Source organism: Populus alba, chromosome 4 (genome assembly GCF_005239225.2).
Source record: "Populus alba chromosome 4, ASM523922v2, whole genome shotgun sequence".
In the NCBI taxonomy this organism is placed as follows: Eukaryota; Viridiplantae; Streptophyta; class Magnoliopsida; order Malpighiales; family Salicaceae; genus Populus; species Populus alba.
In genome coordinates, this window is record NC_133287.1 from 14739529 (window position 1) to 14757259 (window position 17731).

At 33.6% G+C, this 17731-nt stretch overlaps 1 protein-coding gene across 1 annotated transcript; it reads right to left on the reverse strand.

Moving 5' to 3' along the window:
* Positions 1-13279: 13279 nt before the first annotated feature.
* Positions 13280-15545, reverse strand: LOC118050751 (glucan endo-1,3-beta-glucosidase 14). Its single transcript, XM_035061195.2, has 3 exons — positions 15277-15545; positions 14090-15144; positions 13280-13779 (listed from the first exon to the last, which is right to left on the reverse strand). Exons 1-3 carry the CDS (start codon positions 15341-15343, stop codon positions 13699-13701), a joined length of 1203 nt encoding a protein of 400 aa, XP_034917086.1. The 5' UTR covers positions 15344-15545; the 3' UTR covers positions 13280-13698.
* Positions 15546-17731: the final 2186 nt, after the last annotated feature.

The following is a 17731-nucleotide window of genomic DNA, read 5'->3' on the forward strand; positions in this document are numbered from 1 at the left end:
GTAACGCAAAGGGCAGTAGCAACGGTCTCGGTGACTTTCCTCTACTTGCGTTCTTTCCTTTTGCTTCTTTCTTTGATTGCGTTCTATCTCCTCTGGTTTTGAGATGAAGGAAAGTAAACCTGTGTTTGGATCTCTCTGCCCTGTCTCTTCTGTGTTTATTTCTTGCTCTGTCTTTGCTTTGTTTTCTAGCTCTGGATTTCTCCAGTCTTCCCCCGTATGTGCTTCTAGTATCTTCGTTCCCCTGTTTCTGGGTTTCTCTCCTTTTGCTCTTTTTTGCTGTATTTCATCTGTATTTTTTTCTTTCTCTGTTTTTCTCCCCAACTGCTGAGGCCTTTCTATGACCCTCTTTCTTCGTCCCCCTTGTCTCTGCTCTGCTTTACCTTTTAAAAGGTCAAAGAGCTTTAAAAACCATTACCCCCACGAATAGGATTGTGGGCAGGAGACGTGGTCCACGATATGCTGTAGATTTCCTGTTGAATCGGCTTTCTCCATGTGAAATGAAAGGGATGATGAACAGTGCTTCCAAACGGCGCCGTTTGTGTCCATGAGAATGGATATTTTTCACTTTGATCCCTAAACGTTTTAAACTCAACAATTTGGATCTTAATCAGTAATAATGAATTTCTAATTGTGCTATTGGATTGAATTCAATTTGAATCCCTGAGTTATAGAGCCATTTACACAACAGTCCTGGGTTTCTAGACTATTCAATTGGTCTTTAGACTTTAATTTGTTTAGCAATTGTGCCTTGAATTAGCTCCAAACTTTGGTATTTCTTCAATTAAACCCTTAATTCCTTTAATTAATTAAATAAAAATTTAATTAAGTCCTCAAACTCATTAATTCTTCAATAAGCTCTTGATTTCATTAATTAAAATAATCTAATTTTTATTTAAATTCTCAAACTTATTAATTCTTTAATTTTTGACTAATTAACTCTCAAATTTTAAAAATTTCAACCTTGAACTTCAAATTTGTGTTGTCTTAACCCAATTCTCAACTAAATTCATTTTTTAATATTTATTCAAAAATTAGATTATGACAGTTGCCCCCTCTTTATAATATATACGATGCAAAGATATTGGAAAATTTTATTTTCTTTAGCTTTGTCTAGTAAATTTATAAAGAAAAGTAGATACAAAAAGATTTTTTTTTAGAGTCTTGACAACTTCGAAAACAGTAGATTGACATATGACTTTTACAGAGAGAACAAGTCATTTGGAAGACGGCTCACTTTTTTTGTTTTTGTTTTTGTTTTTGTTTTTTTTTTTTCTGAAATTGGTCAAATTGTTTTGGGCAACCTGCCCGATGATAAAAGAAATGCAAAGAATTTCATGAGTGATCTAATTATTCTAGGTGACCTGCCCGATGAAGAATAAAACAAGAAAAGGGTTTCACAAGTGGTCTAATTGTTCCAGGCAACCTGTCCGATGAAGAATAAAACGCAAAAAGGATTTCGCGAGTGGTCTAATTGTTCTTGAAAAAAACAAAAATTTTTCAGAATGGTCACATTGTAATGGGTTGCTTGCCTAGTGAAAATATATGAGGACTTTTTAAAAGATGACATGATAGGGCTCGAAGGCGCACTATTAATGAGATGGAAGCTCGAAGGAAATGAGGTCTCGGAGGTGCGCTCAAAAGGAAATGAGGTCTCGGAGGTGCGCTCAAAAGGAAATGAGGGCTCGAAGGCACACTCAAAAGAAGGTAGGGTAGGAAACGCACTACCTCTGATGGTCGAGGGTTCGAAGGCGCAATTCAAAACAAATAAGGTGAAAGCTCGAAATTGCACTCAAAAGAAGGTAGGGTAGGAAATGCACTACCTTTAATAGTCGAGGGCTTGAAGGCGCACTCGAAAAGAAATGAGATGAGGGTCGAAGGTGCACTAAAAAGAGGTAGGGTAGGAAACACACTACCTTTGATTGTTGAGGGCTTGAAGACGCACTCCAAAAGAAATAAGGTGAGGGCTTGAAGGCGCACTCAAAAGGAGGTAAGGTAGGAAACACACTACCTTTAATGGTTGGGGGCTTGAAGGCGCACTCAAAAAGAAATGAGATGAGGGCTTAAAGGCACACTTAAAAAGAGGTAAGGTAGGAAACACACTATCTTTGATGGTCGAGGGCTCGAAGACACACTCCAAAAGAAATAAGGTGAGGGCTCAAAGGCGCACTCAAAAGCAAATGAGAGCTCAAAGGCACACTAAAAAAAAGGAGGTAAGGTAGGAAACGCACTACCTTTAATGGTCAAGGGCTCGAAAGCGCACTTGAAAAGAAATAAAGTGAGGGCTTGAAGGCACACTAAAAAAAAGGTAGGGTAGGAAACACACTACCTTTAATGGTCGAGGGCTCAAAGGTGCACTCGAAAAGAAATGAGGTGAGGAAAGGAAATGAGGGCTCGAAAGCGCACTAAAAAAAGGAGGTAGGGTAGGAAACACATTACCTTTAATGGTTGAGGCCTCAAAAGCGCACTTGAAAAGAAATAAGGTGATGGCTCGAAGGCGCACTAAAAAAAAGAAGGTAGGGTAGGAAACACACTACTTTTAATGGTTGAGGGCTCGAAAGTGCACTCGAAAAGAAATAAGGTGAGGGCTTAAAGGCGCACTCAAAAGGAGGTAGGGTAGGAAACGCACTACCTTTAATGGTCGAGGGCTCGAAGGCGCACTCGAAAAGAAATGAAGGCTTGAAGGCACACTAAAAAAGGAAATGAGGGCTCAAAGGTGCACTCAAAAGGAGGTAAGGCAGAAAACGCACTACCTTTAATGGTTGAGAGCTCGAAGGTGCACTCGAAGTAGGTGGAAAAATACATAGATTTTTCAGGTGGCCTAATTCTCATGGGCAGCTTGCCCATGTCAAAAGTGAAAAATTTTCAAAAGCAATTTCAATCTTGGCCATTTCAAGTTGGCCTTCACTTCATGGATTTCATCAAAATTTTCTCTTATGAAATTTGGAAAACTCATTGTCCAATGTGTCAAATTTTAGATGATATGCATGCATCTTTAACTAATTTGAAATATAGCCCCCCCATTTCTTCTTAGTCTTCTCATTGCTTGGTTGATGAGATCTTGCTATTTCATTTGAGTCATCTTTGTCATTTGACTTCTAGCCTATTCGAGTTAACTTTTGTAAGTCCTTTCCAGAATACTTTCAATTTTACCCAACTTAGCCTTTACGTTGCCCATCATGACCCATTTACTCACTAGAAATTCTCTGCTATGTTGATCAATTTGAGAAGATTATTCATTAATTCTTTATCTCACTGCTAATAACATTTAGTGTCACTTGTTGAAAAGACCAAATTGCATTTTGTAAACATGAATGCCTTTGTCTCATTGTAGGAAAATTTCCTTCCTTTTTTCCTGTTACCCAAAAGGATCAAATCCCCTTTAAAGCACAATATTTCCCCCTTGTATGAGTTATTGTTCCATAGTGTGCTCCATTAGTGACTCGGACAAACGCTAGTTTTGAGTAACCCTTGTCTCTTTTTTTTTTTTGGTTTTGGTGAAAGAATTTTTGTCTATAATGAATCTTGAAATCTTGATCTTGTATTTTGACAACAAAAATTGTTTTAATGTGAGTTTAAAACAATTTGCTTTTGAAATCTTGTAACTCCTTGGTTATTTTCTTTTTTGAAAAAGAGATTATTTGCTCTTGTGTTTGGTAATAAGGTCTTTGGTGAAAATACATCATGAGGTGACCTTTTGTTTTTATAGGTTTTCAAAGTGAAGGGATCGAGAAAAAGCTCGAGGTTTTGTTTGAGAAAAACTTGTCTCTTTATTAGCACTCATTTTTATCAGCATGAATAATAATGAGTAATTTGTTCTTGATGTCATGACTACTATGAAAAAGTATTATTTGCATTTTAAGAGCATCGTTTATTGTTACAAGTCGCTTGCTTGATTAGAAAGGACTTTTATTGGCATATAACGTAGGTTATGGTTCTTAACTATGAAATAAAAGGATTTATAAGGCTCAAATAGTGTTTCAAGGTTTTAAAGACTGAGGATCACTATTAGTAGTTTGACTTTTTATGGATTTCATCTTTTCTTTTGCCACTTTTATTTGCCCTTTTTTCATTGTTTTGGCCGAGACATATTTACTTTGTTTTGGCTATCACTTTTTCTTGTGATTTGGGTATGCCCCCTAGCATTTGAGTTTCTTAGGCTCGTTATGCCTTTTCTAGCTTTCTTGCAGCTTTCCTTTTTCTTTTTTTTCCATTGAAATTTTCTCTTACCCCCTAGTATGGGGTGTGATCCTATTCGGGATTTTTTTATGAAAGCAAAATTATTCAGGCTCAAAAGGGATGTACTTATTTCAGAATGTGAAAGAAATAACAAAGATGGCCTTTTCTCTTTTCAAGTGTAAGCAGCTATGATCAATAAACTTTGACCTCATTTAGTGTGATGGTTTGGTCTTTGCAAAGATGCATTTCATAAGTCATGAGCGACGAGTTCACTACATACCATTATTTATACATCTAAAAACACATGATTTAAGAGTCATAGGGTAAGGGTGTTTATTCATTTCTTTTTTTTTTCTCTCATAATTTTTTGGTTTATAATTTAGTCACTTCAATGATATAGTTCCTTAATTCACTTATCATTCTATCATCAAATTATTTTTGAAATAAAAAATGCCAGATCAATTTTTCAAAACTCCAATAAGGAAACTGATTTTTGGTAAAAGAGATGAATTGCATATATGATCACGTGAGGCTTCAAAAGTGTATTCATGAGTTCTTATAAGAAAATTCTCTTAATAAGATGAATAATGCTTGGTCGTAAACACAATTGAATGACAAACTCATTATTTCATTGAAATTTTAGAAAAAAAGTTCAACAACAAAGAGCTTATGCCAACATCTTGGGCTATGAATATTGGCACGATAACACCTAAAAAGGCTAAACATTTAGTGATCATTGATTGGAATTTCTGGAATCTTTCAATTATTCATTCTCCTCGATAAGGGCATCTTTTCATATATAGATCATTCTTGATCTAATATCACCATAGCTTTATCTTCAAGATAGTTGATTTCTAGGAGTTGGTGTGAAGCAATTAGCAATAGGAACGATAAGTGCCTTAGCAACCACCTTTAGTGAAACCGTTCTTCTCAGTCGGGTTAGCAATCTTACCTAACCCAATGGCTTGTTCAATCCTCTCAGCTATAACAATTAGGTCAGTGAAATGTTGTGCAGAGCTTCTAACCAAGTATTCAAAGTATGGAGCTTTAAAGGTGTTGAAAAATAAACTGATCATCTCTTTTTCCAATATAAAAGGTTTAACTTGTCCAGCTACCTCACTTCATCTTCGGGCGTATTCCCTTATGGACTCCTTATGGTCCTTCTCCATAGTTTGGAAGCTTAACCGATCAGGGCCCACGTCTATATTGAACTTATATTGCCTCATGAAGGCATCAACTAAATCCTTCTATTATTTAACCTTGGTATTATCCAACCACATATACCAAGTGAGGGTAATATCACTCAAGTTGTCTTGAAAGAAATGAAACAGCAGTTTCTCATCATCAACTACCTCAGCCATTTTGTTGCAGTATGCTTTGAGATGAGCTATAAGGCATTGAGTTCATATATATTTGATAAATTCTGGCACTCTAAACTTTTTAGGAATGACAACGTTAGGCACCAAACACATCTCAACAGCCTTTATAGGATCATATAGGAAAATTCCTTCAAATTCCCTCATCCTTTGTTCAAGGGCAATGAATTTGTTCAGATTATCTTCTTTTACCATTTTTCCCTTTTGAGATTCATTCTCTGTAGAATTAATGGTTAACGATGTTCCTGTAGGGTACGCTGGTTGGAAATGCATGGCTTGTTGAAAATTAGATGACAAACTGTGTGTCCCCAAATTCTATAGAGTGAAGGGTTTACAAGCATAGGTTCAGACTGAGCTATATGTGTTACTTTTCCAAATTTGTCTCTCAAGGCCTGTTCGAGTAGACTAGTAAGCCTTGCAACTTTTGCTTTAAGATTGTCCACCTCATTTTGGTGTTGGGCTTCCAACTAGGCTCTTTCTTTGTTTTTCATTTGTCTTTTTTCTCAAATGATTGTTATAGGTAGGTTTTAATGGGGAACCTATATTTCAACCTGTTATTGTAAATCATGCAATTTATGCAAAAATGTTGATTCAATAAAAACAAAATGCATATGAAATGCGGACACGCCCTTCACGGGATGACAACCTAATAGTAAGATCCTTATTGTTGAGTGCATTAAGGGGTTGGTCATTATCTAGTTTCAAAATGATCTCTCTCATGCTTAGTGATCGTCCTTGAAAGGTTGATGTGAGGCTTACAAGTAGTGTGAAGATAGAGGCCCTAAGTAATATCAGTTTGGCATATCAACCACTTCCAAGTAAACAATTAAACGAGAATTGGATGGTTTTATGAGTCTTACCTAGGCTAAAGCCTTTGGGATACCGTTACTTCCCCACCTATCCTAGATTTTTAGGTGTATGCACTTAACGTGATGCATGACAATATAAACATGGATGCATGCTAAAGCAGTAAATTCAAGAAAAATAAACAAATAAACACAACATAACAAACATTATGGCAATTGACAAACTAAAGGCAAAGCTTAGTCCATTGGTCCCTAGTGGAGTCACCATTCTGTCACCCTGGACATCGTGGCGGGCTTAAATATTTTTGTGGAAAAGAATGGATTTCTGGCATCCTATTCTTTGATGGGGAACGGTCTTGTTTAAAGAGTCTCCACCTAGTATTATGGTCACTAGGAACCCTAACTGGTCAACAGAGATTCTATGGTTCAGGACTGGTTACGTAAAAGGAAAGATATTATCACCCTTTAAACGTTCTACCTGAGGCAGACTGCATTGCTAGTTTTGTCTTAAGTTGCTAAACGTTTATTAGTTTAGGCTATGATAATTTGCTTATAATATTCCTAACTCTGACGCCGATGAATATTTAACTACTGATACTTCCAACTATGGCGTTGGTAAATATTATGTAGCTATAAAATAAATTTAGATCAATATTTTTATTCCTGAATCTAGCGTTAGTGAATAAACAAATAAAATAAATTTATTTTTACGCATGCACATATTTTTTATTTTTCTAGCTAAATAAAAATAAAATACAATGAATAATATAAATTTAAACCGATATTTTTATTCCTAACTCTGGCGTCAATGAATAAACCAATAAATTTATATTATTTTTATTCATGCATACACATTTTATTTTTATTATTATTTTATTATTTTTATTTTTTGGGATAGGCCCAACTCAGCCTATATGGGCTGGGCTGGACCCAGCTAGCCTAGTGACACTATCAAAAGATTGATGTCTTCTCCTAAGTGTAGGAGTGTCGAAGTAATAAATAACCCGGCAAAACTGAGATCGAACCACAAGGAGGTTAATTGTATAAATTATAGACAACAATAATACAACAACAACAACAACAACAACAACAACAATAATAACAATAGCAATAATAATAGTAATAATAATAATAATAATAAAAAAAGAAAAAGTTGATGAGAACTTTGAGATGAAAGATTAATGTAAGGATTAAACAATGATAAAAACAAATGTCAAGGTTAAAGGGTCCACTAATGGTATTTCAAATAAGTATAATATAAACTCTTATTATTCAACTGGAAACCACGTATAAAAGAGGTTCTAATCAGATGATTTGTCATTAATAGCTCATTATAAATTGTTAACATGATTATATTAATTATCTTATTTAAGTAACTCCAAACTTTTAAATATTATCAAGAATTCATTAGCTAACTTATGTTAACAACAAATCAAGTTCCTTTCATAGCACAGGTGTAGGTTATACCATACGATTGGGTTATAAGAGTGTCAAGCATTTGTTGTACCAAGTGTTATACAACACAAATCTAGATTAACCATTTAACAAGCAAGGTATTAAGAATTAGTAAGATAAAAAGATAAGATATGTTAATATTAAACATTAAGGTCCATGTTGAGTTTACACTATACTTATTCTTACACCATTAGTGTAACCTTTTCACCTTGACATAATAAACTTAGCTAAAAATAATGAAGAAGAGAAACATAAATAAACAAAATAAGAGCATAAATAAGATACAAGTTAACTAAGTAAAGGAAAGGAAATGAAAAGCATAAACTAGATATTAATGAAAGCAAAACTTAAGAATTACAAAAAATATAAATAAAGAAATAAAGAGCATGATCTTGATCTAAACAACCAAGATGCCTAAATGCATGGTAAATGCCTCCTTTTATAGGTCAAAATTTGGAACTATTGATTTGATGACTAATTGTTGAGTGGGTGGCCAACTCTTGACTTGGTGAAAATCTTTATCTTCTTGTTTGAATAAAACATCATTGCTAACATCAGAACTAGAACCAACTATACCCATGAAAGTTATAGGAAATTGTCTTATATTTCCAGGAAAAAAAATTGAGGTCATTTGGACTTCTAGAACTCGAGATATAGGTTGAACACTAAACAGTGTCTGGGCTGCAAGACATATTTGGACTTATCCGTTGTTGCTATAATTTGGACTTGAAAACGGCCTTTTTAAATCTTGGACTCCACATGAAAGTTGTAGGCCTATGTCTTACCGAATCTATCTAAAACATTGAGGTCATTTGGACATCTAGAACTCGAGATATGACCCAATTACTGAATAATGTTCTAGTTTGGACTACACCAACATCTATTTTCTAAGTTTGGCCCTCTCTTTGTCCTTTCAATTTCAATACTTAAACTCATCAATCATTCCTTTCATTTATGTGATAGGCCTGCATTTAAGATAAACATTTACCATAAATTAAAGGTATCTTATATTATTAGGTATGTTATTATAAAACATGTTTTAGTTAAGGAGTTATTGATACTTCAAGTGCAAAATGATGATATAAAACCTTGATAAAAATATACTTTTAAGTACTAATCACCTGACCCAGTTACTGGCCCAATCTAGTGACCCAGCTGGGTAAGGGCACACACAACGTGTGCGTGCACAGTGAAGGGATAATTAAATTTACAGCAACAATGTCCAATGAATTAAATTGCAGAATGGGAAAGGATGAACTTACCTGGTCTGGTGTGCTTGACAACGAAGACGAAGCTGCGGGTGATTAGTGCACTGGTTAGGCAATGCTTTGTTCCTTCCTTCTGCCTTCCTTTGCTTTTTCTCCTGGTTCTGGAAACATCGAGGGTAGTAGCAACGGTCTCAGTGACTTTCCTTTACTTGCGTTCTTTCATTCTGCTTCTTTCTTTGATTGCGTTCTATCTCCTCTGGTTTTGAGATGAAGGAAAGTAAACGTGTGTTTGGATTTCTCTGTCCTGTCTCTTTTGTGTTTATTTCTTGCTCTGTCTTTGCTTTGTTTTTTAGCTCTGGATTTCTCCAGTCTTCCCCCATATGTGTTTCCAGTGTCTTTGTTCTCCTATTTCTGGGTTTCTCTCCTTTTGCTTTTTTTTGCTGTATTTCATCTGTATTTTTTTCTTTCTCTGTTTTTCTACCCAACTTCTGAGGCCTTTCTCTAACCCTCCTTATTCGTCCCCCTTGTCTCTGCTCTGCCTTGCCTTTTAAAAGGTCAAAGAGCTTCAAAAACCATTACCCCCACGAACAGGATCGTGGGCAGGAGACGTGGTCCACGATTTGCTATAGATTTATTGTTGAATCGGCTTTTTCCGTGCAAAACGAAAGGGATGATGAACAGTGCTTCCAAACGGCGCCGTTTGTGTCCATGGGAATGGCAAATTTTCACTTTGGTCCCTAAACATTTTAAACTCAACAATTTGGATCTTAATCAGTAATAATTAATTTCTAATTGTGCTATTGGATTGAATTCAATTTGAATCCCTGAGTTATAGAGCCATTTACACAACAGTCCTGAGTTTCTGGACTATTCAATTGGTCCTTGGACTTTAATTTTTTTAGCAATTGTTCCTTGAATCAGCTCCAAACTTTGGTATTTCTTCAATTAAACCCCTAATTTCTTTAATTAATTAAATCAAAGTTTAATTAAGTCCTCAAACTCATTAATTCTACAATTAAGCTCTTGATTTCATTAATTAAAATAATCTAAATTTTATTTAAATTCCCAAACTTATTAATTCTTCAATTTCTGACCAATTAACTCTCAAATTTTAAAAATTTCAACCTTGAACTTTGAATTTGTGTTGTCTTAACCCAATTCTCAACTAAATTAATTTTTTTAATATTTATTCAAAAATTAGGTTATGACAATAATTAAAAATTATAACTCAATCAATAGTAATATCATTATTCTCTAAAAAATCTAAAGTTAGAACCTCTACTTTATAATTAAGAGATTGGTTTGATGATTAACAAAGTATACCTACTTTTTTGTTTGTGTATTTGAACCACTATCTAGAAGAATTTAAATTTTTAAAACACATAAGGATCAAACTAATATGGCATAAGAGTCCTTTAATGGTCCTAGTGATGCTGGGTTACTTGAGTTTAGGTTGACAATGCAAATGAGTGAAGCTTTTGATGTTGTTTACTGTTAACTCATAAGCCAACTTTGAGGATGAATTTTTATCTCTTCATTGTATGGGAAAATAATCTTATCCTATGTGGTTTTGAAGTTCAAAATGTGATCTTTCTGTATTATCCAACAATGCATGCATTTGAATTTTTTACAAGAAGTTATGTTTGTTTTAGTTTTTAAACTTTCTAAGTGTCTATTTGTGTTTCATAGAATTCAAAAACGTGTACTAGTTAATATTTATCTAGTTTTATATCAAAGTTATTTATTTTGGTCTAATTATGTTATTTTAGGTTTTCCTTATACTTGGAGGGTTGTTTCAAGTATATATTTATGATTTATACCATATATGGGGATCTTTTAGCATAATTTGAATTGAAGTCTTTGACTTGGCCTTTTAACAACTCATCAACTTTTGTATCTCCTTTGCGAGTGGTGAACATTTACCTTAACTTTGTATCTCTAAATTGGTGATTTGATTTGTAATTTTAGAGTGGAGAGTTGTTCATTTTTGTATTGTTTTGGCTTTATACTTTAGAGTGGTGAGAAAAAGCTATCATTTATGTGAGCAACATGTTACTCCATGGTTATTCATGGACATTGTGCGCAAGAATTCAAGAGGGACATCCATGCTCTTGAAATTGATGAAATGAGAAGGAAATTGTAACAAGTTCAGGAGCATATTGATTGATTTGAGAATCGATAACATAAATCAAAGTATATTAGTCCTTTCCTTCATATACAACACAATGATTTTAGTAAGGGTTCCTCTTTTTAGCATAAAAAATGAAGTAATAAAATACCATATCGATAATCTAATGTAGAAGTTAATACTCTTGAAAATGGCTCTTCTAGATGATTTTGATGCAAAAATATTAACATATAATGAAACTAAGTATGCTAAAGAAGTTCATGTTACATCAGTTGATGACGGAGCACATTATGAAGGTTGTTCTAGATTACTTTTTTAATGAAGCAAAATACAAATGATGTGCTTCACATGTGAATAAGAAGAATTCTAAGATTCATGAGGTTGAAGTTGATGTTTTTATACTAAAAAATAATGAACTTGTCAATGTTTTTGACAATGTTCCAAAAACAAAAATTATTAGTTCAGAACATAATAAAATTAATAAAGGTGGGGGAATCAAGTTGTTCTTAATTTCATGATAACTAAAGGATCATGATGTTAAAAGTAATGTAACTAATGTTAAAGGATTCCAATTCAAGGCTTGCATAATGGATCATGAAAGTGCTTTGATTGGACATCCAAAAGGTAAGGAAAGAACTATCTAAACTTAAGGGTGAGTTTTTATTAACAAGGAGAACTTGATATGTGAGTGTCCTCTAATGGTCTTATTAATTAATGATGGGCTAATTGAGTTTGGATTGGCAATGCAAATGAGCGAAGTTCTTGATTGTGTTTACTGTCAGCCTATAAGCCAACTTTGAGCTTAAATTTACATGTCTTCATTGAATTGAAAAATAAGCATATCCTATATAATTTTTAAGTTCAGAATGTTATATTTATAAATTATTCAACCATGCATGCATTGACATTTCCTATAAGAAGTTATGTCTATTCTATTTTTTAAGCTTTTTAAGTATCTGTTTGTGTTTCTCATAAGTCAAAAACACGTGATAAATTACTATTTATCTAGTTTTATGTTAAAATTATTTATTTGGATCTCAATTATATTATTTTGGTATTTTTCTATACTTGAAGGGTAGTTTCAAATATATAATGTTGAATCAAATTAGATATTTAGATCTTTTGGAAAAATTTAAATTAAAAGTCATTGACTTGGCCTTTTAACAAACTATCAAATTCTTTATTTTTTTTGTGAGTAGTAAACTTATACCTTAACTCTGTATTTCTAAAGTGGTAATTTATTTTGTATCTTTAGATTACGGGTTTTTTTTTTATATATATTTCTTGAAAAACAAATGTGAATAAATTACAAAGAACATCAAATTAAGAAAAGAATATGTAAGTATTGAAGAGTACTTAAGAATGAAAAAGAAAACACATCTATATTAAATGTATTGAAATTATAATAACTAATTAACTCAATTGGACATGTGAGACACTATAGAGTATTTTGGCTCGGCCTTGGGATAGAAATAGAATGTTTGAAAAAAAAAAAAATGTTTCCACGCATGAAGAACACCTATTCCTTTATGGGGTTGGAATTGAAATAATTTGATATGATTCTCTGTTTCATTTGGGTGCGAAAAGAAAGATGGAAAAACAATAAACATTCCTAGTCGGGGTCCATCAGTATGGCTGGGCTGCATGTGCACCACGTTGGCTGACGTGAAATTGATAGAACATCCCCGAATAGGTTAACAAAGGCTGAGCTTAGATTGTCCCCTCATGATCCATCTATAAGTTCTCTACAGTGAAAGTGAGAGAGAGCAGATTTAAAGCTCCTTTGCCTAAAGGATGCCGCATGACTCAATGCTGACGGTTATATTGGCCAAGGGAATAAAGCTGCTCTCAATTCCCGCTTCAGGATTAACAAAAAAAATAAAATAATAATAACCAAACAAAGCCTCCGCTTTACATCCTGCTGCTCTTCATCGTCTCGAACATATTTTATATGCTTTTCTTTATTTCATACAATATGTTATAGGCTGCAGATATATAAATTTAAGAGAGGAAAGAGAAGGGAAAAGCAAAGTTATGAATTCTTTGTACACGGAAGGTCGGTGATGGATTCCACGTCCAAAAGGAGGGAGGTGCCTTTCTTTGCAGCCAATAAGGGGCAGATTGGCAATATTGTTATAAATTCCATTACATATTTTCCCCCGAATGACAAAGTATATTACATACTCAAATATGTCCTAGCAAGAAGGACAGCAAATTAATGAAAAGGTTTTTAAATTAAGAAATTACTGTTCTAAATACCTGGCATAGTTACGATAAAAGATGCTGCGTATCGATCCTTTGTTGTTTCGTGGAAAGCAAGCTCAATTCATGATCGAGAGTAGTTCTGCAAGATGCTGGAATTAAGGATGTAATGCTTTGTGGAAACAATTGTCAATATTGTGAGATTCATTGGTTCTTAAGTTCGTCCAAAATGGGAACTTCGCTTTCTGATTGTGGTGGTTCTGGGGTCCGTGTTCTGAAGGTTACCCACAAACCTCAAAGTTTATCACAAAAAAAAAAAAAAAAAAATTTACAACTCTGTCGATCGCTTAGCATGCTCTTCTCATGAAAACATGGAACGTCAGGAAAATCATAAACTGCAAATACACCAAGTTTTCCATGCTTGTATCCTGTTTGACAGTAATCGCCATTTAAGGAGAAAAGGAAAGGAAATAAAAGAAATCAATTAGATTATATTGTTTCACCAAGCAAGATTAAATAACAGCATTTGTATATAAATATATCTCAATTTTTTCTCTATAAAGGGTTGCAAATGGTTTATACAAGTATGGTCCTTTACATATGTGGCACACCCCTTTTGGCCGAAGGTCCCGCCTCGTATACATTTTTCTTATTCTTATGCATAAATTTTAAATATTCAGACTAAAATCAAAAGAAGGATTAACGAATGCTTAATTAAATTGAAACCTATGTTTTTACCTTTGTGGCAGAGGAAGTAAGAGAAATGGAAGCCGTTGAGGTCGATGATGGACTTGAAAGGGCTGAGATCCCCACATTGTAGACCATGGTACAATCAGGTTGAAAGAGGCCATAATTTCTCTCTGATGTTGGTCCAGGCTTCATATCCTCGTTGAACAAAGCAAACAAATAGACTTCTAGCTTCATGTTAGGCCGCAAAGGTGTGCCTTCGTTCTTGAGTTGCCTCCTCAAAATATTTTTGTTATAGGCTGCTGCATTATCAACTATGGCACCAACTTCATCCGCGTCCCCTTTTGATGGCCAACCAGTCTCTGACACCCCAACTTCAATTCCACCAAAACCCATTCTGGCAATTGCAAAAAGAACAGCATCGACTTGAGCATACAGCATGTTGTCGTAGTGTAACTTGGTGTAGGGGTCAACCATGCCTGCGTTAGGGTTAAAGAGCACATAATCCAAGGGTACCTCATCAGGTTTATCCTTGTAAGCGAAATATGGGTATGCATTGATCCAAAATGGTGCTTTAGTGCTTGACAAGAACTGTAAATATTGTGACATGATTCCTGAGACCTCAGTTTTGAAACTGCCAGCTGAAGGAGGGTATGATTCAGCGAGGACCGCTAAAGAATTGGGTGTTGAGACTTGAATGTAAGTATCTAGGCCTAATTGAGCAAGTGCGCCATGAATGCTGACTATGGCTGGAACAACAGAGGCTAGTAATGTTGTATCACTGTCGGTGAAGACCTCATTTCCTACAGCGATTCCTGTAATTCTTGTGGCCGGAAAATATGGCTTGATGTGGTTACTAACCCACTGAAGGGCTTGTTGAGGATCCATTAGAACAGCTAGCATTTGGTTTTCAACAGTGACAATCAACTCAACGTTGGAGTTGGCAAATGCTGTCAATACTTGAGGATTGGTATCATAGATTCTTGCCTTTGTGAGCTTAAGGGAGCTCAAGAGATCAAGAACCTTCTCTGGCTGTGGCAAATTGTTGCCAATTTGACCATAGTTGATACCAAGGGATGTGACTCCACGTAGAAATCCATAATTGTCTGTTAACAAAGCAGGCAACAACATTAGTGGAAACCCAATAAAAGAAGGGAAAAAAAAACGTTGAAATGTACATTAATGTTGAAGCTTTGAGAATGAAACACTAAGGAAATATATAGAAATGCATGTAGTACCTGAAGGAGTTAGAAAAAGTTGAAGAAAAATATGAATTATGGCAATTCTTATACAAAACAACGCCATGGAGGAGAGTAGAGAGAGAGAGAGAGAGAGAGAGAGAGAGAGAGAGATGAGGATTTTGGGAGTTGTAAACTGAGAAGGGAAGAGAATATATAGATATAGAGAGAAGGAAGCCGTAAAGGGAAATTGTGAATTCTTTTCTTTACTTGTTCGAAAATTTTTAGAGGCAAGAGGTAAACTTCCTTCCCTGAGTTGCCTTTGGCTCTTGGCTCTTACCTCTTAACTGGTTTTAAATGGCTCCAAAGTACGGCCAGGTTTTCCCAAGACCACAAGTGTGGTTTTTCTCATTTTCTTCGTCATGATTGCTTTTCTTTTGGACTGGTTTGTCTCTTTCCAATTCAGTCTAACAATCAATTGTCTATTACCAAAATACCCCCAGCCACTTTCTTCAGACAAAAGCAAAGGGTTTCATTGATTAAATACACAATCTAGCAATTGGGGGATCCTGAAATCTGGAGTGGGGTAAGGGTTAATTATTATAAACATTAGGGTGATAGTTTTTTCGGTTATTATTTTAAAAAGTATTTTTAGTTATGGTTTAAAAAAACAGATTTTAAATTAAAATATGTATTTAGATAAAATTATTATGAGATAAATTTTTATATCTAAAATAAATAAAAAAATATCTCTATAAATAAAAAAGAAATTATTTTAAATTTTACATAACTAAAATTTAAAGCGTAATTAAGCATGAGCACAACACAAAAAATAAAGCTATTTAATTAATAAAAACAATTTTTTCTACGTAGTTAAGCAAAATTCAAAAGCTACTACAGTCACAAATATTATGCAACAATGATAATAAGAGAATCTACTTTCAATTTTGTTATCGAAAATGCATCCATAGATTCTTTTACTTTTTAGTAGCAGACCTTGATTGCTACTCCACAACTAGAATTTGTCACGTTAACAATGGATTGTTTTGTCGTGATTTAAACATTGATTCTATTAAAAAAAATTATTTATGAACTAATAAAGAACGATATAAATTATATTTTGAGATTTTATTTAATATTTTAATTTTTTGGGTTAAAATGATTCTTTGACATTATATCAGAGTTTTGATAATTAAGCAGTCACGAGTTCAAATCTCACAATTTTTATTTATTTGATAAAAATTAAGTACAAGATAATGTAGATCTATGCAAGTTTCAAGTACAAAGAACTTTCACTTAAAATGATATATTAGAGAATAATATAACTTATATTTTAGGATCTCATCTAACAGCTTGATTTTTTGAATTGAAATGATTATTTGACATAAATAACATTAGAAATGATTATTATTCATCATAAAACTTCTTGATGGTGATTTTTATTCTGTTTGTAGGTCCATCAATAATATAAAATACCTATAGATTTAGAGATAAAAAAAACACACCAAACAAAAAAAATATTAACATTGTAACAACCCATTTTTTTTTCCAAAAATTTAAAAGAGTTTTTTCTATATTTATTTATACTAAATTATCGATTCAATAATTTTCACCACTTGTATTCAATAATCTCAATAATTTTTGCATTATCCGGGATTTTATCAACATGGCCATAAGATCAAGTTTTCATTTTTCTTCATTTATTCAATAGAACGATGGTTATAATATTCCATGATTATGGCAACAACAGTACAGTTATTTGTAAGCTAAAAGAATATCAAAATTGATGTGCAGTGGAATTATAATCTACTTAAAATAAACAACTTCTTTAATTATATTATCCATGCTTATATTATACAAGCAAAATACATTTTTTTCTTGATACAAAATTATATTACAATAAAATATGCATTCTCCCAATTACATCATTTAATTTGAAAAAAAAAAAAACATAAGTTCATGGAGATAGAAATAGAAAAATTCTTCTTCTCTAAATATTGTATTTTCATTATATTTCATTTGTATATACGCATGCATTTATATAGTTACAGATTGTAACTGTCATGACAGTTATTATAACTGTTACTGTCAATTACAAAGTAGTTAGGATTAGTTACAATTCTGTTACAGGTGGTTAGAAGGATAAGAGAATAATTAACAACAATCCTAATGCAACCAATCCTTCTTCCTTCTTCAGCTTAACCAATCCTTCTTTCTTTTTCAGCTCTGTAACTTAGTCCTTCACGTAACCAATCCTTCTGCTTCTATTAGTGGTTTATCATCCCCTCGCAAGTGAAAGGGTCTTGGTAAGAGGCACAATTGTGATTTGAGAAACAAGAATCTTAAGCTTGTAAGATGTTTAGTTAGGATATCAGCAGACTGGTCTTCAGTTGGAACGAATTGTAATTCGATTTTCCCTTGTAGAACTTGATCACGAATGAAGTGTAGATCAATTTCTATATGTTTTGTTTGTGCGTGAAACACAGAATGTGTGGCCATATGATAGGCATTGATG

Coding starts and splice junctions, on each gene's coding strand:
- LOC118050751 (XM_035061195.2), bottom strand. CDS start 15,343: ATGGCGTTGTTTTGTATAAGAATTGCCATAATTCATATTTTTCTTCAA. Junction 15,145..15,276: donor ACTTTTTCTAACTCCTTCAG/GTACTACATGCA, acceptor CTTTGTTAACAG/ACAATTATGGATTTCTACGT. Junction 13,780..14,089: donor TTACTTCCTCTGCCACAAAG/GTAAAAACATAG, acceptor ACTGTCAAACAG/GATACAAGCATGGAAAACTT.